Source organism: Pituophis catenifer, unplaced genomic scaffold (genome assembly GCF_029215685.1).
Source record: "Pituophis catenifer annectens isolate HBS135680 unplaced genomic scaffold, rPitCat1.0.hap2 SCAF_1, whole genome shotgun sequence".
Lineage (NCBI taxonomy): Eukaryota > Metazoa > Chordata > Lepidosauria > Squamata > Colubridae > Pituophis > Pituophis catenifer.
In genome coordinates, this window is record NW_027256881.1 from 66,361,058 (window position 1) to 66,383,150 (window position 22,093).

The 22,093-nt window shown below is 37.0% G+C and overlaps 1 protein-coding gene across 1 annotated transcript in view; it reads left to right on the top strand.

The window, feature by feature from the left end:
• The window catches only part of AKT3 (AKT serine/threonine kinase 3), a 174,004-nt gene that overhangs the window by 120,444 nt on the left and 31,467 nt on the right, over positions 1-22,093 (top strand). The window contains exons 6-9 of the mRNA XM_070950561.1: positions 462-593; positions 2,525-2,590; positions 9,606-9,674; positions 15,916-16,038. Of these exons, the coding sequence (XP_070806662.1) occupies positions 462-593; positions 2,525-2,590; positions 9,606-9,674; positions 15,916-16,038 (390 nt within the window). The remainder of the gene's footprint in view (positions 1-461; positions 594-2,524; positions 2,591-9,605; positions 9,675-15,915; positions 16,039-22,093) is intronic.

The following is a 22,093-nucleotide window of genomic DNA, read 5'->3' on the forward strand; positions in this document are numbered from 1 at the left end:
ATGGTGAACCTTTTTGGCATGGTGTGCATATTCACCTTGGAAAATGGAAGATTAGCTCTTCCAATTTCCGGCACTGCCTCATGCACAAAGGCCAGCTGATCATCGCATGCACATGTGTGCCAGAAACCCGGAAGAGGAATGGGCAACATAGCACATGCCAGGCGACATGGCTTCGTATGCTACTTCTGGCACACGTGCCATAGATTCGCCATCACAGGTCTATACTATGTAGGATCATTGACCTGTTGGTGTACTTCCTTTTCAAATGTGTACAAGCTTTCTTATACTGTAGATAGTAATAATAAAATGATATCAGAATTTGGAATCATACCACACTGATTTGTAAAGAATAGCTTGTTTCTTCATAACCATAGATTTTACTAATGGACAACAATATTTTAATGAACACAATATCTGCAAGCTGTAAATTCCATTAATTTTTCATCTTATACTTCATACAGACAATGAATGATTTTGATTACTTAAAACTACTTGGCAAAGGCACTTTTGGCAAAGTTATTCTGGTCCGGGAGAAGGCAAGTGGGAAATATTATGCTATGAAAATTTTAAAAAAGGAAGTTATTATTGCAAAGGTATGTTTATGTGTTTAATATAATTTTGTTGTAAATATAGTTATTTGTGAAAATAGCTTATTTTCACTCCTATAAATCTTATTGGAATAAAGTGTCTATAAGATAACTTCTTAAACTTCTTTATATTGTGATATAAAGGCTTTAATCAGACACACCCAAATTTTAAAGTTAACAAGAATATTTATACTATCTTCTTAACTTATCTCTTAAATATAAGTCTCCTGGTTTAATGGAGGCTGGAAATGGGATTCATTGCAATGTAAGAACTGTTCTTTCCCAGAAATTTTCCCCTCCTGTCCTACAGTCCCATCATGTAATTTCTTATAAAGTAATTCTTAAAACCTCCGTATTGCATCTGGGTATACATTTAGTATAATTCTAAACAGCCAAAGTAAACAGCCCAACCAAAGAACCTCTAAGACCACCGTCACAAATAGTGACCGGACAAGCCACTAGAATATAAACAGAGAGCAAACCCCACTCCTTACTAATATTGATGATGTTATCTATTTTGGATAATGAAATGTCTGCAAGAAAATAACCAAGCTCAGAATGAAGCAAGGAATGCACAGTTAGTATACCATGACACCAATTGCCCATACCAAATCAGTCTGTGACTATGTGTGGCAGAATAGTTGACTCTTGCTAGCAGTCCACCAGGATTTCAGGCAGAGCTTTTTCACCTTACTTCCTGTCTGATTTTTTAAACATCAGATATTGGACCAAACTGTATCAAATTAAATTCAAAGATACTTTTTGCTGATTAATTTTGGCCCGTCCATACAGATTCAGTATGAGATATCATTTTCCTCCCTCGCTGCTCCGATATTCCACCGATTGGGAAGGTTCCACCGTCATTGGATAGACTGAATGCCATTCAAACTTCCTCTACATCCTGGTCACGCCCCTTCCTTCTGCGCATGTCCAGTCTTTTCACTCAGAGGTGATTAGACTGGAGTGCCTTTGGTTCTGATATATAAACTGTCAAATTTGCTTCAAAGTTTAAAAACCTCAGCTGTTTTGTACTTCAGAGGGTTGCGTTTTATAAAAAGATCAGATACTTTGGCGCTGGGCGGCTTCGGCGTTTCCCGGCTGGGGCGCCAGCCGCCTTTGGACGTTCTCTGACAGTGCAAAGGAAAGGGGACCTTGAAACGGTCCGAAAGCAGCCGTTTGAGCCATGAGCGAGGAGCTGGTTACCCGGCGTGCCGGCAGAACCGCCCTCGCTCTCGCAACTCTCCGCATTGTTTCCTTCACTTGTGTGCGGCTTGGGAGTCCCTGTGTTGCGAGCAAACTCCAGATAACAGGAGGGCACTTCGCAACGAAGACCGGCAGAAGGGAGAGAGGCTGCACTCTTGATGAATACCATACTGTTTATATGTCATAGCAGTCGTAGTCTACAGCATTTGAGCTTCAGATCTTAATTATATATTTCTATGGTGGCACATTTTAGATATACATCAAATATTACAAAATGAAAATATTCTGCTCTCAGAACATATCAAAAGAGGCCATTCTGGACATACCAAAAGAGGCCAACCTCTTTTAGAGTTAGACTATTCTAACTTTAGCCTATAAGTCATAATGGCTCACTTCAGATCAGAAAACTCACAAAAGATTTTGCATCTCTTTATATACTTTTATACTTTAAAAAGTGATTATTCAAGGAAACACTGCATAATTTTCTCAACAATAAATACTAGATTCCATAATTCAATATTATGGGAGACTAAAATTAGTTTATCATAGTGTTGTAGCAGTACTGTTTGTTATAGGTTTGATGTGAATGATATATGATGTATCCTTTTGAAGCTTTTTAAAAATGGTTAGTGTATGATATTCCAGAAACTTCTTGTATGTTTTTACAATAATGTTTTGATCTAGTTTTTTCTTCTAAAATTACTAATTTTAATATTGCATTTTTTATTTTTTAGGATGAAGTGGCTCACACTCTTACAGAAAGTAGAGTATTGAAAAACACTAGACATCCTTTTCTAACAGTGAGTATAGATAATTAAATTTACACTATTTTGTAAAACTACTTGGAAATTTATTCTCAATAATTTCTAGAATGTTCAACTGGATTGATTATGCCTAAACTATACTATAATGTGGTGACTTTAAGTATGAAGATATTAAAACTATATGGTTAGGCATTATACTATAAGTGAAAAGAGAAGACAAACAGTTTCAGGAAATAGTTTGGGGATTAATTGTGTTAAAAACCTCCTTGATGTTTTTTAATTAAAAATTGATATAGAAATATCTTAAATAAATGTAGCATATTTTCAATGCCTTTGGTACCAGTGCCATTATTTAGCTTAGTTTGGTTCAGGCCAGTTCTTAATTAAAATATTTTAGGCTGATTTCAAGTGCATAACAGCTGCAGTATATATTCAAAACTTTGTCACCAGATGCAAAAAATGGGGGGGGGGGGTTTCTTGTGTTTTAATGAAATATAGAAGAAATTTAAACAGATATAGTATTATAAGGAACTGAAGAGAAAAAACAACAATGGTAACCATCTGTTAGAGAAAGAGTCAGATCTTAATGACCTGATAATGTTCTATAGTATCCAAGAGCTCAATTTCATCAATCCTGAAAAAGCAATCCAGCAGTGAGAATGTGTAAGGGCAAGTTATCTATAGAAGAAGGGCTTACACTGAAAAGGCTCATTTGCGGGGTCCCTGCAGATGGAATTCCCTCAGGTATAGGACCTTCAGCAAAACTTCTTTCCCTGATTTCACTGGATTGGCAATTTACTTCAGAGAGGATGGTCTTGAAGATACCCAGGCCATGAGTCAGATAGGTCTTTGAAAATGATAACCAGTATCTTCAATTATATCATACATTATTAGTGTTTTGTCATGTTCTTCCAACAGTACTGACATTTAAATAAATTGTACCAACTGCTTCTCTGTGTACAACTAACAATCTACCAACACAATCTTTTCAGTTGTTTAAATGCATCCTGAAACTCAGTGTACTTATATAACACTATACAGAGTATTAACACAAAAAACATGAGCGTATGGATCACATCATGCTTTTGTCTGGTCTTGTCTCTTCTGTCCCTCCCTCCCCCCTCCCTTTGAATCACCCATCCTACTATATTGCTTTATTTTTTTAAAAATAGTGCATTGAACTCCGTGTGTATGCAGCAATTACTTAGAGGTAGGTGGCTGAATATACAGTCATCAAAAAAAGAATGGGTGCCCCGATCTATATTCTTCTTATATGTCTTATTCCTCAGCATTCCACCCTACCTCAATTTTCCTACTCATCTTCAGCCAAGATGGGATTTTTTTTAATATATAAAAAAAGAAAGGCAAAGAGAGTACAATTTTTCAGTTAAATCGCCTAAAACAACCAGAACACAAAAAATGCTTTAAAAATCCCAACTGATAAAGATGCTAAATAAATTTGTTGAGAAGATTGGATGGAACTGATTCATAAATATAAAAATAGGTTTTACAACTAGCTAGTATTCTTGTTGAGATGATAAATGGGGCAACTAACAGTATCAAAGACCTATTTCAGATCCAGTCCAAATGACATATATTGGTGATCCAGGATAAAAACTTTGCTAGGAAAAACATAATGCATATTCTAGAGCTAGATCAGATGTTCTAGCATTAATTTATTTTCTTCTATAATATATAGGATGGAACAAGACCAATAATTATTATTGCTATCTAATAAACAAGATACATATTTTATCATAAACAATCACAAATTCTAGTACAATGCAAATTTTTCAAGATAAAACTGCCCCAGTAATTATTTCTGACAATTTATTCAGTATGCAGTAAATTACTTTTTCAACTTCAATATTGATACCTTCACTATCTCATATTCCCTAAACTGGGTAGTATTTGGGACTAATAATTCATAGTATTGGGCCTTTGGTCACCTGAACAATTTTGTGAGCCAAATACCGTATTTTTCGGAGTATAAGATGTACCTCCCCCCCCCCCAAAAAAAAGAGAGTGAAAATCTGGGTGCGTCTTATACTCTGAATGTAGCCCCTTCCAGTTTCTCAAACGGAGGTTTCAGAGGCTGAAAAAAGCATCAGAAACGAAGCTTCAGAAAAGAAGCCCCCAAACAGTTTCAGAGGCTTTTTTTCTGAAGCTCTGTTTCAGAAGTTTCAGAGGCAGAAAAAAAAAGCGAAAAAAAGCAAGGCACAGAGCTCACAACCAAAGAACCTGTTGTTAAAATTCACCTCTGGGAACAGCTGATTGGGGGTATTCCGGGAGGCCGATCCACCAGCCAATCAGCTTTTTTCTTATTTTCCTTCCCAAAAACTAAAGTGCGTCTTATACTCCAGTGCATCTTATACTCCAAAAAATACGGTAGACAATTAGTTGGATATATAAATTGCTTGGAAAAATAAGTTCCGTTGGATAAAAAAGTCATGAATATACTTTGTGACATTCATTCAAAGCTGCCTTCATAAACGCTTAAACTGTAACAACATTTGCTTTTGACTTATAGTTCATATAGTTATAAATCAAAAGCAAATGTTATAGTTTAAGTTTTTTTAGTGGAATAACTTTAAGTATATTTTAATATTAATTTATATGCTTAAATGTTTTCAGAAAAACTATCTTTAGATGATTTTGCCTTTAAAATATCCGCTAACCATGCCTGTATAGAGAAGTCTTCCCCATACCACTCAAGCATTTAGTTGCATGAAGTAAAACGTTTTACTGGCAATTCCAGTGGAGGTATATTCTCCACCTGTATAGCCATGTAGGGAAAACATGCCATGGACCTAGAGCACGGGTATCAAACTCACTGTGTCAGGTTGCCGTCACGTGACATTTTGTAACATTTCCCCCTTCGTGGAACTGGATGGGTGTGTGACGCATCTAGCCCACGGGCTGCCAATTTGACACCCCTGATCTAGAGAAACACCTCATTGAGCAATTTGCACAGCTGTAAAATAAGTATATATTGTTCTCCAGTGTTCTCCAGATGTGTACATTCCCTCTTGACTGGAGGCTCTGCTGGTTATAGACCAGTTTTGGAAAAGGTATACTATTCTCATATTGCAAATTTATTAATTTAGTTTTCAACTAAAACCAGTTATGAACTCTATTAAAGTTTTTTTTGTGTTTCTCTATGAGTATATTTCTGTTTTATATTGCTTGAAATATTCTTGAGAAGAGTGGTTCCTCTTTTAAATCTCTTAATAAAAATATACCATTTTTATATGAAAGTTAAATTTAGTAGCCATTATATTAAGACTATATTTAGCCTTCAGGACATTTTTCTAGAAATTAATTTCACCCACAGGGTCCTGTTTCTATCATGCTTCTTGGGTTATATTTGGGTTTTGCCTATGCATTATTCATAAAACGTTTATTCCTTCAACTTAAATTTCACTTATCTTCAGACCCAAATGATAGTTAAGAATAGTAATTTTATAGAGTTCTTTATTTAAGATAAAAATGTATCTTCATATTGCAGAGAAGAAGGGTTAAATATTGTGGAGAAAAAGCTCTTTTTGCTACTTTCCATTTACCTTTCAGATTGATTCTGCCATCTATATTTCTCCCAGCTGTATCATGTATATACATATTTATAAATTTCAAATGATCCTGTTTGAGTCAATTGAAGTAGTATTTTTATACAACTGTAATTATCTGGACAAGACTTAATAAGGTTTCCAATAAATAGATTATACTTCAGAGCCTTATGGTGTGTCTTGTTTATGTCAGTTACTTTGGCATATTCAATTGTTGCTAATACACCAAGACATTTTTGGTCCAGAGTATTTGCATCAACAGTTCTGTTCTGAATACTTAGCAGTGTTAATCTCCAGTATAATGATGCTGGACTAAACAGATGGGATACTTCAAGTTCATATGCAGTGATGGGTTTATTTAAAAAAGAAAAGTGATAATGGGTTCATCATTTATATTTTGATATATATTGTGGGTATTTTATTTAATCTTACACCATCATGATATTGTATTAGAATAGCTGCAAATTATAAAAGATTCTGGAGAAGAATTCATTTTTTTATTATGAATTGCTATAAAGAGAGGTACACTTTTTCTTTGCATCATATTTCCTTTTTCCCCTAAGACAATTATTCAACATACCAGTAATTAAAATCAAAAGAGAAGTAAAATAGCTTGCAGCACCTAAAACATCTTGCAGTACTCTATCTAAAAAAATAAAATCCAGTGGTGACAAAAGTAAGTAATAGCAAGAAAAACTAAATGCACAGGTATATAATAGGTGATACCTGGCTCAATAGTAGTAACTGTGAGAGGGATCTTGGAGTCCTAGTGAACAATCACTTAAATATGAGCCGGTAGTGTGCTGCAGCCGCCAAAAAAGTTAATGCAGGCCTAGGCAGTGTTAACAGAGGGATAGAATCAAGATCATATGAAGTGTTAGTACCGCTTTATAATGCCTTGGTAAGGTCATAGTTGGAATATTGCATCCAATTTAGGTCACCACAATATAATAAAGATGTTGAAACTAGAAAGAGTGCAGAGAAGAGCATCAAAGATGGTTAAGGGATTGGAGGCTAAAACATGAAGAATTATTGCAGGAATTGGTTATGTCTAATAAGTATAATGAAAAGAAGTACTAGGGTGATATGATAGCAGTGTTCTAATATCTAAGGGGTTGCCACAAAGAAGAGGAAGTCAACCTATTCTCCAGAACACATAATGGCAGATCAAGAAGCAATGGATGGAAACTAGTCAACGACAGAAAATAAAGAAAAATTTCTTGACAGAACAATTAATCAGTGGTATAGCTTGCTTTCAGAAACTCTGGATGCTCCATCACTGGAGGATTTTATGAAGAGATTGGACAGTCACTTGTCCAAAATGGTATAGGGCAGGGGTGAAATTTACTTACCTTCCTTACTAGTTTTGAAGCGCACGCGCCACACGCGCATATCACTTGTGCTCGCAGACCTTCTGCACATGCGCAAAACAGTGGTGGATTGCTCCTGGTTTGCACCAGTTTGCAAGAACCGGTAGTAAAAATTTATAGTAGTTCGGAGAACCTGTAATAACATTGGCTGGCCATGCCTCCAAACCGGTCCCCGGCCCGGTTGCCGCTCGCTTACCCCGCCCACCTCATCAGAGGCTTTAAAAAAAAAAAACTTTTAAAAGCATTTTTTCTACAACCTTTTCAGCCGAAAAAATGCTTTTAAAAGTAAAAAATAAAAAAAAAGCCTCTGATGATCGTGCGGCTCAGCTGAGATCGCCGGAGGCTTTTAAAAGCATTTTTTTTTCCTACAACCTCTTCTGAAGAGGTTGTAGGAAAAAAATGCCTTTAAAAGCCTCTGGCGATCCCAGCTGAGTTGCCTGATCGTCAGAGGCTCCTAAAAGCCTTTTTTTCTGCAACCTCTTTGGCTGAAGAGGTTGTAGGGAAAAAAATGCTTTTAAAAGCCTCTGGTGATCCCAGCTGAGTTGCCTGATCGTCAGAGGCTTTTAAAAGCATTTTTTTCTGCACTTTTTTAAGGTTGTAGAAAAAATGTTTTTAAAAGTAAAAAAAAAAAGTTGGCCACGCCCAGCCAGTCACATTACTCCCTCCAAGCCACGCCCACAAAATAAGCCATGCCCACAGAATCGGTAGTAAAAAATTTTAGAACCCACCCCTGGCGCAAAACCTTCTACGCATCCGCAAAACCTCCTGTGCATGCGCAGAAGGTAAAAAAACACATTACTTCCAGGTTAAAACCAGGTTTGCTCCGCCATCGCTACTGGATCGCCGAACCACCGGCCAAGATTGCTACTTGACCGGGCGGTCTGGTCTGATCTGGGAGCATTTCACCCCTCGTATAGGTTTCCTGCTTGAACAGGGAGTTGGTCTAGAAGAACTCCAAGTTCTGTTAATATCTGTTAAAACAGAATATAATGCAAATGTGTGATTTCATAGACATTTGAGATTGCTACCTTCAGGCCAGTAATAGTGGTCAGAAAAGATGAAGGGAATTAGGTGTAATTCTCAAATTAAAATGAAGTAAGAAAGTTTCTATTTTTGAAAATAGAAAAGGAATTTGAATTTTTGATAAACGCTGAAGTCCAAATACATTGAGGTAGTGAATAAAAGCAATTATTAGATACTTTAAAGACATTTCGTTTCCCCAAAAGTATTTTTCAAAGGGCAACTGGACTTCCTTGGTTTTTTCCTTGAAAATGTTTCACTTCTCATCCAAGAAGCTTCTTCAGTTCTGAAGTCCAGTTGCCTTTTGAAAAACACCTTTGGGACAACCATGACCTGGATGATTGAGAATCACTACGGACACATTTTCTTTTATCTCTTTTTTTGTCAGTGAGAAAGTGCCATTCTTGAGCAAATAGGTTACAAAGACCATATTTATTCAGAAACAGCTGAGCTTGAATTTATTAAAAGGTTCAGGTCAATTTCCTGCAACTTATTCAGAGACAGGATTTTCTTACACAGTATGTCAAGAAATCACTTAGTTGAATTCATTAATGCAAACATATTTGTGATACTACTAACACTTCCTTTGTGAATTACCAAGGTCACAATCTCTCCATACCTTCCTCTGATTTCCTTTTATACTTTGTCTGTTCAAAACCAGAGTGTTTAGTACCCCTCTTAACTATTTGCTTGAAGCATTAATTCCTTTTCTAGGACTGACACAAATAGAATTGTCATATGTTTGTGCATACTCATCCTCAGACAATGTTAAAAGGCCTTAAATCTACTGTGCTGTGCTTTTGAGAGGATATATAATTTGACACTTGAGCAGTAGGTTTTTAAAAAGCATTTCCCAAAACACCTCTTTAAGTGGTTTTGCATGGCAGTTTTTATTCTGAAATTAAATTACCTTTTTTGTGTCATTTAACACTTTCCCAGTGTTAAATTCCATTGACCCTCATATTACTTCTGATTATATAGTTATAGGATTGAGGTATATATGAATTGAATAGAAATGATTATACTGTATATTGCCTTTGTCTTTATTGCTAGAAGATAGGCTGCTTTAATAACTGCTTTTTTTTTTCCTTTAAGTCTTTGAAATATTCATTCCAGACCAAGGATCGACTGTGTTTTGTTATGGAATATGTCAATGGAGGAGAGGTAAGAGGCGAAACAAGTAATGTTATTGCTGCTTTGATTTCTGTCTTAACTATTAAGTTTACTGACATAGTCCTTTAGTATAACTGAAATCTCTGTAACATTTTCTTTTACTAACACTTGTCCTTCCTACTCACATGCATTTCTCAGTTTGCTGAATAAATAAATTTGCTAAATAAATATAAAATAAGTAAAAATATTGAACTTCTTAGTCAGCCTTTCCTGTGAGCAAAATGCCTAGCAAGTTTAAGAGGATCTAATTATATGGGTAGGGAAATTTGGATTTTTTAAAAAGGCATTTTCTGCCGATTACTTATTACATAAAAAATTGTCATTTGTTAAGTCTCAGAATATTAATTTACTAAAGACTACCTTTGAAAGTATTAGAATTTCACTTGTTTTATCCTTTTTTTAAACTTCAGTTTTATTGGACAGTTTACCTCTATGTTTTGCCATAGAGTTATCTATTAAAACATTTTGCTTATGAAAAAAATGCAATTGAAGACAGTGATATGTTTCATCTGGACAAAAACTCCCTCTCCCTCTCTGTATGTATGTATGTATGTATGTATGTATGTATGTATGTATACCATGATCCTTATTTCATACTCAGCATTTCTTCTGTACTTCTGTTTAATTTAAGCCTCGTAGTAGAAATATTTTGGTGAGGATATGCAAGTTCTGAATTAACTTTTTATTCTAGAGTATTTTGGGAGAGAAACTTAAATTCCTATGATAGTATAAATTGGATTTAATATGCAGAAAAGAAAACTTGTAAAGAAATCCCATTTTTAATAATTGCTGAAATTAGATTGCTATTGAATTCCCAATGTATATGAACAAAGTTGTTGCAATTTATATCATACAGCATTACATATCATAAATATTTAATTAACAAAGTTTATGAATGAATGAGTTAACATTAATGCAATGGAATTATATGGTTACATCTTTGGTAACATAAGAAAGTAGACCTTAATGAATTCTGCTGGGAGTTGGGTTGGATAAAATGGCTTCAAATATTTAAGGACAAAATTTCCCAGAAAGAATGAGAAATTCTATCAAGTAACATCCCGAAGAAGAAAACAGTTCCCACAAGAAGGGAAAATACCAGAAATCTAAAGATGCTATGAATGAGCTCATGTTTGAAGTACCTAAAACAACAGAGAAAGATTTTCTTCCTACGTTAGAAAAAAAGAGAAAATCAAAAAGAATGTGTGCCATTGTGAGGAAAAAATATTAAAAATAAAAATATTAAAGTGGTAATGGGTTATTATGAGAAGGCTGAATTTCTTAACTCTCACTTTGCTCCTCTTGAACTATAGAATTTCTGCAGAACTGGAGCAATATGTTTCTAACAGATATTAAAAGGACTAACAGAAGGACTCACTGTTGATTGAATCATCAAACAAAAAGAGGGCTCATTAATGACCACTTCATTTTGAGACGAACTTTTGATTGGAATGCTATAAGGCTCTGTCTTGGATCCTCTGCTGTTCAATAGTTTTATAAATGACTTGGATATGAGAGTTTGGGGGACACTTACAAAGTTTGCAATTAGGACAAAACTGAGCGGTAGGGCTAGTACAAGATAAGTGAGCAGAATAGAATTTAGCAAGGAGAAGTGTTAAGTTTTTCATCTGAGTAGGAGAAATATAAGACATAAATATAGGATGATGTGAACTGGCTTGGAATAGTACATATGAAAAGAATCTGGATGCCCATGTCAATCAGAAGTGTGATAGAATACATAAAAGGTACCGTATTTTTCGGTGTACAAGACACACTCCCCCCCAAAAAAAGTGGGTGGAAATGTCTGTGTGTCTTATACAGCGAATGTTGCCAAAGCCCCGCCCACCTGTCAGCCCCCACCTTCAGCCTCTACCTCCCAGCAATTTACCTCCTGGTTAGCTTCAGCACAGTCTGATTTAGCACGAGCAGCTGATTGGCGGTTGGATCTGTCTCTTGGAATACCACCTATCAGCTGTTCCAGGCTGTGGGGATTGGCACCACCCATCGCCACTGCCACTGCCCATCGCTGCTGCCGCCTATCACTGCCTCTGCACACCCCATTTTCGGTCTCCACATGCCCCATTTTTGGCCTGTTCCAGGCAGTGAGGATTGCCACCGCAGCCTATCCCCGCCGACTGGAATGGGCCGAAAATGGGACATGCAGAGGCCGTAGTTGGGGCATGCAGAGGTGGCGATAGGTGGAGATAGGTGGCAGCGGCAATGGGCAGTGACTGTGGTGATGGGCGGTGGTGATCCCTGCAGCCTGGAACAGCTGATAGGCAGTATTCCAGGAGGCATCAGCTACTCGTGCTAAATCAGGCTGTACTGAAGTTGACCAGGCTGTTGGCTGCAAGGAGGCAAATTGCTGGGAGGCAGAGGCAATTTTTTTTTCTTGTTTTCCTCCCCAAAAGCTAGGTGCGTCTTATAGTCTGGAGCATCTTATAGTCCGAAAAATATGGTAAATGCCATCCTGCGATGCATTAACAGGATCATAGAATCCATGTCACAGGAATTAAGTGTTCCACTCTAATCTGCTCCGTTTAAACCACATTTGGAATACTATGTGCAGATCTAGGCATTATAGTTCTAAAAGGTACAGTGAAAAATTTGAGTTAGAGAAAGGCTATCAAAATGGCAAAATACCTGGAAAATAAATCCTATGAAGAATGGTAAAGGATATAGGTTAACTTTAGCCTGTAGAAATGACAGCAAAAACTAAATATGATAGCAGTGTTCAGATATATTAAAAGTTATGTAGCATAAAGTGTGGATAATTTCTAGTGCTCCAAAGGCAGACCGATAGTTTACATGGAAGAAGGCTGTGGCTGTTCACTAGGAGGCTGTTCATCTTGAATACTTGATCCTAACGGGACTGGAATTTCTGTTGCTAAGTGCAGTGGCCATTAGGTGAAGCATCATGTGATTACACCACTAGTGAAGGCAGTTCCAGTAGTCTTAATTGTGGTTGTTAGGCGAGGACCATGCTATCATTAAGTGAAGACTTCACCTTTCTCCTGCCCTGCATGAACTGCCATCTTTGTTGTGCTGTTCCCCACCATCTGGGTCCTGCGAGCTCCTTTCAGTAGATGAGGCTCCACCACTCTGCCATGCTTGTTTCCACTTCAACTCCCTCCCACCTACCTCTCCCTATCTCTGCCCTTTTGGTTGGCCTGCACTCTGCTGCTGTCGCCTACCCCACCACCCCCAGCTGACCTTCGCCATCTTCTTCCTCCTCGCAGAAGTGTCGTGGAGGTCTCGTGAAGGGCCAGCAGCTGCCTCGGCCAGGTGCGCTTCATCAGCAGAAGGAAGAAGATGGCGAAGGTCAGCTGGGGGCAGTGAGGGGTGGTGGGATACAGGGCAGAATGTAGGGCAGCAGAGTGCAGGGTGGTCAAAACAGTATAGATGGGAGAAAGATAGGTGGAGAGGGGAAGTTGAAGTGCATGCAGTTGTAAATGCGGGAGGATTGCAAAGGACTCAAATTTTGGCCATGTGACCACATGCTGCAATGGCCATGTCTCTGAGGACTGGTTATAACTACCATTTGTTCAGTGGTGTTGTAATTTTGAATAGTTGTAGAATGAATGGTCATAACCTGAGGACTACCTATATGAGCTCTCAGGCAAGCTGCCAAATGTAGTTCTTTTTTTCTGGAGGTCTTCAGAGACTAGATGAGCATCTATTGAGAGATGCTTTGTTAGACCCTACACTGAGCAAGGGAATGGATGAAGTGATATCTGAGATCCATTCCAAGTTTATTCTGTGCTTCTAATTATTGTTATTGGCTCAATTTTCTGAACTACAAAGTTCTAATTATTGTTATTGGTTCAATTTTCTGAACTAAAACTTTGTATCTAGTTCTGTTCATCTTTGTAGAAGCTGAATTACCTGAGTTACCATTATCTGATGATACTGATGAATATTCATTATCTTTTAGAAATTTTAGAGAACTGGTGGAATACCGTAGGACTGGAAACAACCAAATATTGTTTCTATCCAGTCAATTTATTTCAGTTTTAGAAAAAACCTTGCCAAGAAAGTTATAGGGATTTGTCCAGGCTGCCTGTGAGAATCAGACATGATTGAATAGAAGAAAAAGTGAAAGGAAAAAAAAATATTTAGAAAGCAGAATGGAGTGACTGCAGAGTAGTCAATCTGATGTTGATACTTAACAAGATTCTTGATAACTCATAAATGAATTAACCTGCAAGCATCTCAAAGCAATATGATTACTATCAAGAGTCATTTCCTATTTGCTAGGAATACATTTTATTAGCTCTGTAAGATATCATTTAAAAAAATTAAAAAATCATTTTTAATTATTTTTCAATAAAAAATAAAAAATCATTTTGTTTTTACAAAACAATTAAAGTATTCTAGGACATTTTGATTATAAGCTAGTGTACATGTGTAGGTAGCATGCACGAGAACTGAACAGCATATATAGCTACCTCAAAAATTGTACTGAAAGATTGCTCATTGGTAATTCTTAATCCAGTTGAAGAAAAGTGTATGCTAAGAGATTCAGTGCTCTGGTGTTAAGTAACTTGAAAAAAATGAAAGGTAAACTTAACAGATTTGCAAATGACACAACACTGCAAATATTCTATAAGAGAGAAATATGATTTAAATTGATCCTGATGAGATAGAGAAAAAGTTGAAAATAAGCAATGAAATCTAAGAGACAAATGCAAAGCTCTTCTTTTAGTAACAAATCAAATGCATTGGCATTGAAATGAGCATTACAGACTAATGGCATTGATAAAAAATATGATGGAATAATAATTGATTGCCAACTGAATGTAACTAAGTGTCATGTTACGCTGAGAAAGGCAAATACAATTTTAGGTTGCATAACTAGTTCCAAATCGAGGGAAGTAATAGTTCCACTTTATCCTGTATTACTCAGATCCTCAGTTTGAGTACTATGACAGTACATGCAGTTCACAACTTACAATTATTTGTTTAACAACTATTCAAAGTTACAACTGCACTGAAAAAAGTGATTTACAGCCAGTCCTCCTACCACTTATAACTGTCTCAACATCCCCATAGTCATGTGATCAAAATGTAAGTGCTAGGCAACTAGCATGTATTTTCAGCACTTGCAGCATCCTGGGCTAATGTGATCACCATTGGTAACCTTCCCAGCTATCTTCTGACAAGCAAAATTAACAGGGGAAACTGTATTTACTTAATGACCATGTGATTCACTTAACAACTGCAGTGATTTGCTTAACAACCATGGCAAAAAGGTTGTAAAATTGGGCACTACTCCTTTAACAATTGCCTTTCTTAGTAACAGATATTCTCGTCCCAATTGTGGTTATAAGTTGAGGACTACCTATATTGTGCATCATACTTTAAAAAATATTCAGGGACATCGAGATAAGTTCAGGAAGGGAAACAAGATGAAGAAACTAACCCTTTGTAAAAAAATGATTTACTATGCTGCATATGTTTAATGTTGAAAAACTGAACAGTGTTTAAATTCCTGAAAAAAAATCACACATAAGTAATGCAAGTTATGTTTTCTCTGATTCTAAGCACAGAAAAGGAGTAATAGATTTAGATAAAGCTACATCCTCTGAATGAAATTTGGGGTGAGTGGGTGGGAATCCTTATATGAAGAGAAGCTTTATGGTGGAACAAGTTACTCAGAAAAGTGGATTTCCTTTTGCAGGATATATTCAAGCAGAGACTAGAATAGTCATCCTCTTTGATGACTGAAATTTCTGTTCGGATAGGGGTTGGATTTGATTGTTTAAATTGTCCTTTCTAATGCCCAGATTTAGTGACCGCAAACACACTTTTTAAACCATACTCATTATTTTGTTTAATATAAAGGCATTGGTAGAGTGATTGGTAGAATTCCTACGTTAGTTTCTTTGCTACAAATTTAAAAAAAAACAAGGAGAAAGAGGAGCTGGAAGAAAAAAGTAGAGAATGATGATGATGCACATTTTTCCTCTGGTAACTGAAGGTTAAATGGGTAGCAAGGAAAATGCCTTAAACAAGATTGGTATATTGATTAAAATGCTGATTTAACAGCTCGCTTTTTCCCCTTGGAAACCTGGAAAAGATAAACCAGCTGCTATCTAAGAGTGCTGAATGTCCACTGAGAGTACACTATCTATCATCACAATATGGTGATGAGAGGTGTTTTATGTTTGTGTTAATTTCCCCCACTAAATCAGTAATTATTGCAATCCTGTCCCTGCTGTTTACCCTGCAGCTGTTTTTCCATTTGTCGAGAGAGCGGGTGTTCTCTGAGGATCGCACACGCTTCTATGGTGCAGAAATTGTGTCTGCTTTGGACTATCTGCATTCTGGAAAGATTGTATATCGTGATCTCAAGGTAAAAAAAAGTAATCAAAATGTTGTTTTTGAAGAGACTATTGGGAGAAACAAAGTAATTATGAAAGTTATGCTATTTTGAAAAAATAACTAGAAAATTGCGGTCTAGATTGAAGTTCATCAAAATGCTTATTATTCAATTTTATATTGTGCACTGTATAACTTGGCATTTGTTTAAATAATTCATAAGAAAGATTCAGTTTAGTGGTATGAATAAAGGAATGTGCTATTTCTGTTGCTTTTTTCATCAAACATATTTAAAACCACATATAAATGCTACAGTTATAATTAAACTCCATAAATGAAAATAGGGACTGGTTTTTAAATGTTCTAAAAGAACGTTCAGTGCTAATCTATCTTGGAAAATACAGAGGAACCCTTTTGTCTAAGTTTTTTTCCTCATTGCAACTGGCGTTGACACATTGAGGATTCTTTTGTTTTTACTTTAAACTTGGATAAATCAAACTTAAGTGTTGATGTTTTGTTCTGAACTTCTGTTCATTTTCATTGTAAGTACAATGTTTCATATTTCCCTACTGTGGTTTCATATTTTGCGAAACATGTCAGGGCCTAAATAATTCAGAATAATTGGCATTATTTGATTAAAACAAGGACTATGAAGGGCTTCTTTGACAGGAAAATGGACTAGGTATTAATCACTAAAGAGAATAATCACATAAAATGGATTTACAATTTGCTAATATTCTTTCCAGTTGTATATTTATCCTCAACAGCTCAGAACCTAACTATGTTTGCAATCCTGCTACTTGTAATACCTACTGTTACTTCATTTTCATGTAGATCTTGACCTATAAGAATTTGGTCAGTGATCGTTCCAAGTTATAATGGTGCTGATCGAATGGTGGTTACCACTGGTCCTCAGAATTTTAACCATCTCAGCATCCCTGTGGTTACTTGATTGCAATCTGGGTGCTTAGCAACCTGTTCACACTTATGAGTGATTGCCAAATGTCCTGCGATCACATGATCACATTTGCAACCTTCCCTAGTGTCTTCTCCAGAAAGTTATAGGGAAGCAGGCAGAGAAGGTTGCAATTCTCTGGGCTAGGTCTTCCCTATCTACATACTTTCTTCCAGCTCCTATGTGCTTGCACCATACTAGCCACTAGAGTACACTCATGCACCCAATCCAGGACACATCTCACACACCATTTCTGATCCCTGTAGTATCCTCCCCAATCCATATTATGCCTTTTATACTCCCCTTTGCACCATCTCAGCATCACACTTCTTTTGCACCCCCTTGCACTTTGTGTACCCTCCCCGACCTGCTTGGCATCTTCATACCTCTTCATACTCTCACACACCCTCCCTGCCTCATGCACTGCCTCATTCAACTCTGTAGCTCAGAGTTGAAATGAGGTGCCTTTGGTGCTCTCTGAGCCTGGTTGTTTTCTTGTAGATGTTTTATTATGCAAACTAGGTAACATCATCAGTGTTAGAAAGAAGGGGGATTGCTCTCAGTTTATATTATAATACCGGTAGGTCTATGAGAACACTTCTTACTAAAACTGATGATGTTGCCTAGTTTAGCAATGAAATGTCTGCAAGAAAACAACCAAGCTCAGAGAGCACCAAGGACCACTCATAGTGCCTCAGGCATTCTGTTGCAAACTTCCCCAATTGACATACCCCCTCCCCCGACCCTCTTGCTCCCTACCCTATCCACTTACCTGCCTGCAAGCCTGGGACTTACAAGTTCCTGCTGGCTTTCCCAATGACCTTGGTTGTGGGAAGCCAGCAGAAATTGCCTTACCTAAGGACTGTGGGATTTAGTTAATGATGGAAACTAGAACTGCAGGGATTGCTGTCACTAAGTGGTGGGGTTGTGCTTTATGATTGTATTGCTTAGCGACAGAAATTCCATTGATAATTGCCATCATAAATCACCTGAGATTACCTGTGATACAAAATCTTATAAAATGTGGGAGCTTTCCGTCACTTAGTAAACTGTTATACTTATTTGGCAGATGTCCTCATTTGTTCTCACTTGGTTGCCATCAGAATTTGATGGCAACTGTACTGCATCCCCCAATGTTCAGCTAGTGATGTCTCATATTTAGGTAACCACATAATTTCTGCTTTCCATGCATGTTTCTGGTATACCTAAAATCTCAGTCTATAGTTGCAAGCTGCTGTCTTGCTCCAGTTTTCACTGAATTTCTCAAGTTGGCGCCTTATGAGATACTATGCTCACATTACCGAAGTCTCTTTCCTTTTTGGATGATTTTTTATTTAAGTTATACTGAGATGTCATTTGGTGGCCTGGTCCACAGAAGATAGGCATGTACAATAAAAACAGAGATAATAGTAACACTTTTATGATATCCCAAACTTCTGAATATTTGTCTTCTTTTGGTATTCTGTCACATATCAGTATTGGAAAGCAATTTATCTCAACATATGTATATTATACATTTGTTTAATTAATTAATAACTCCAAAGGACATATTTGTGCAATTCAGAGTAGCTCAGGAAATGTTACTCTGTTTTAAAACTTTGCATTTTGGGTCAGTCAAAATCCCTTAACTCTTTACAGAAAGCATGGGAGTTGTGATCATATGTCATTGCCAAAGGAACATCTATGTTTTTTTTTATATTGGAAGAGGATAGCATGTTCTGGTGAAAGAATTGAATTGTTATCTGGACAAGTAACTAGATCTAAAGCAATTAATTTTCTCTTTTTCCCCCTTTCATTTTTTCACAATCTGTGTTGTGTTTTTCCATTTCTGATTAGATTAGCTCTCAATATGTTTGTAGTAGTTTAAAACTGAATGTAGTCAAAGTCAAACTGGATTTTTATGATAGAAGGTATAGGGGGTAGTCAATTTTAATAGGGGAGCCTGGAAAGAAATATGTATAAAAGGGTTGAAGCTAGGCCCTCAGAAATAGCATATTATTTTTTCTAGGCTGCTCAGTTGAGGAATTCTTACTACTTAGAAAATTAAATATTTAGGAGATATTTAAAAGAGATTATATATATCAGAAATTAGAACTCTCATTTTTGATATTGGTTTTACAAATAAAGCATAGAAATGGCATAGAAAACATTGGTGAACACATAACTGCAGTGAAATAGTATAGTTTGTATCTTTTGTGCATTGCCCAGAACCACTGCTGTGGGTAGATAGCTTACATGCGGGTAGTTCTCGACTTACAATCGTTCTTTTAACAATGGTTTGAAGTTACAGCAACCTTGAAAAAAATGAATTTATGACCTATCCTTAAAAATACGTTCATTGCACACAGTGGTCACATGATGGCAATTCAGGTGCTTGGCAACTGGCTCGCATTCACAACGATTGGAGTATGCAGTCATGTTATCATAATTTATGACCTCCCTAGCTAGCTTTAGACAAGCAAATTCAATTACGGAAACTGGATTCACTTAATACCCATATAATTCACTTAATGACCATGTGATTCATTTAACAACTGTGTTAAATCAGATCATTGACATGATAATTCACTTACTGACTGTTTCATTTAATGATAGAAATTCTGGTCCCAATTGTTGTTGTACAAGGACTATCTGTAAATTGTTTAAATAAATACATACCCAACCAACCAACCAACCAACCAACCAACCAACCAACCAACCAACCAACCAACTGACCAACCAGGAATTCTTTCCATTTTGGAAGACTGTCACTGTGCATAATGCTTTCTATACCTTTCTATAAGATACAGTCAATTGACAAACATAAAAAAGTAGTTCATACCTATTCTTTCCATAGTTTTTCAAGGCTTTTGAGAAAGTATTTTGTGTTTGATGTATGAATTTTGTGTGGTATTGAATAGATTTTTTTTTTATTTTAAATGATGTGGATACACATCTATTCTTCAGATGCTTATAATTGATTTACTTGATGAAATTCAAAAAGCTTAAATATTGGAATTTGTTACTAACTCCTTAACAAAATTATATTCAGACATCTTTTTGATCAGTAATCAAGTCTCTTTATATGTTCGGCTTCTCTCTGCTCAAAATTTTAGTGGTCAAAGATTTGGAGAAGACGATTAGGGACCAGACTTCTAAAGTGTGCTTTAAATATGGTTGTGATAACTAGGAAAGTCCAAACAATTGAAAATATTTTTTAAAAAATCCTCTAAAATCAAACAAAGCAATCCGGCAGAATGTTTGTGTTGGCCCAGGTTTTAATCAAACTAAATTTTAGAATGATTTTCATGAGGAAGTAGAAAGACTACTGTTCCATTTTATCTCTTCATTCTTCCTCTCAGCAGCTGCCTGTTGATTTTCCTGCCCCTTAATTTCCTAATGCCCTCCCTCCCCTTCTTCCCTTAGCTGCTGCCATTGACATTTGTGGATTTTTATTGCTCTTACTCCTTCCATTCCAGGAACTACCCAGTATTTCTATGGTTTAGTCAATATCTGGAACAAAACAACTATTTCATTTTGGGGTAGATCAAAACTTCTTGAATATTTGTGTTCTTGTGTTGCAACTATTCCATGTATGAAAATTACATGCACTATTTTTGTTGCACATTTCTACTATTAATAATTAATTTCTTCATATCAAGACAAAAATGGAAGGTATATATTGAAATATTGTACAGTAGATATGTCATCACAATGCCCCTTAGAAACATATCCCTACTTATAAGTAGATCTTGCATATTTGGTTACTTATAAGATACTCCCTCTAGTACAAGTAGTCCTTGACTTACAACAGTTCATTTAGTGACTGTTTATTACAATGGCACTGAAAAAAGTGACTTATGATTGTTTTCACACTTACAATGGTTGCAGTATCCCCATGGTAATGAGACCAAAATTCAGTAACTGACTCATATTTATGATGATTGCAGTGTCTCGGGGTCGTGTGATCCCCTTTTGTGACCTTCCCACAAGCAATGTCAGTGAGGAAGCCAGATTCACTTAACAACCGTATGACTAACTTAACAACTGCAGTGAATCACTTAACAACAGTGGGAAGAAATGTTGTCAAATGGGGCAAAACTCACTTAACAAATTAACAAACAGAAGTTTTGGGCTCAATTGTGGTCATAAGTCGAGGACTACCTGTACTAGAAGGTGAAGCTACCATTAGCATTCCAGTCCTTGCCAAATTGAAAGGTTACAAGAACTGATGGAATACTAACAGAAATATGGCAAGCAACAGAAGAAAAATCAGTGAAGATTCTAACCAAGCTCTGCTAGAAAAGTCTAGAGCAGGAGTGTCAAATTCAATTTCATTGCTGTGGTGATGCAGTGGTTAGAGTGCAGTACTGCAGGTTACTTCTGCTGACTGCTGGCTGCCTGCAATTTGGCAGATCGACTCTCACCAGGCTCAAGGTTGACTCAGCCTTCCATCCTTCTGAGGTCAGTAAAATGAGGACCTAGATTGTTGGGGGAGGCAATATGCTGACTCTGTAAACCGCTTAGAGAGGGCTGTAAAAGCACTGTGAGTTGCTATTGATTGAGGGCCGCATCAGGATTGTGTTTGACCTCACGGGGCCGGGATTGGCAGGGCCAGGATGGGCATCACCAGCTTGACATCGTTTGTGTCGGGGGCACCTGTGGCCCAAGCACTCTGCCAGCGAATACAGGCGCCCAAGCTCTGTTTCCAGCTGGGACGGCCTCCTGCAGCCCTCTGCCAGTGAAAATGGAGCTCAGGAGGGTTGTGCGCAGCACTCACGAGCTCCGGTTTCGGCCATGATGGCCTCCTGCAACCCTTTGCCAGCGAAAATGAGACCCTCTGAGCTATAGATCCCATTTGCTTCGTTTTCGCTGGCAGAGGCACCGTGGCCCAGATCTAAGCACCCCGGAGGCCGGATTCGGCCCACGGGCCTTGAATTTGACACCCCTGGTCTAGAGAATTATGCAGTGGCCAACAGATAGGAAAACATCAATCTGCATAGTGAAATAAGGAGTATGTGAACTTTTGTGAATATCCTTAATTTCACAAGCTACCAATATAAAGCATATAGTCATCCAATGCAGATTAGAGCCCTACATAGGAAAAGAGTACCAGATATTCATGCTGGCTTTAGAAAAGGAATAAGGAATAAGA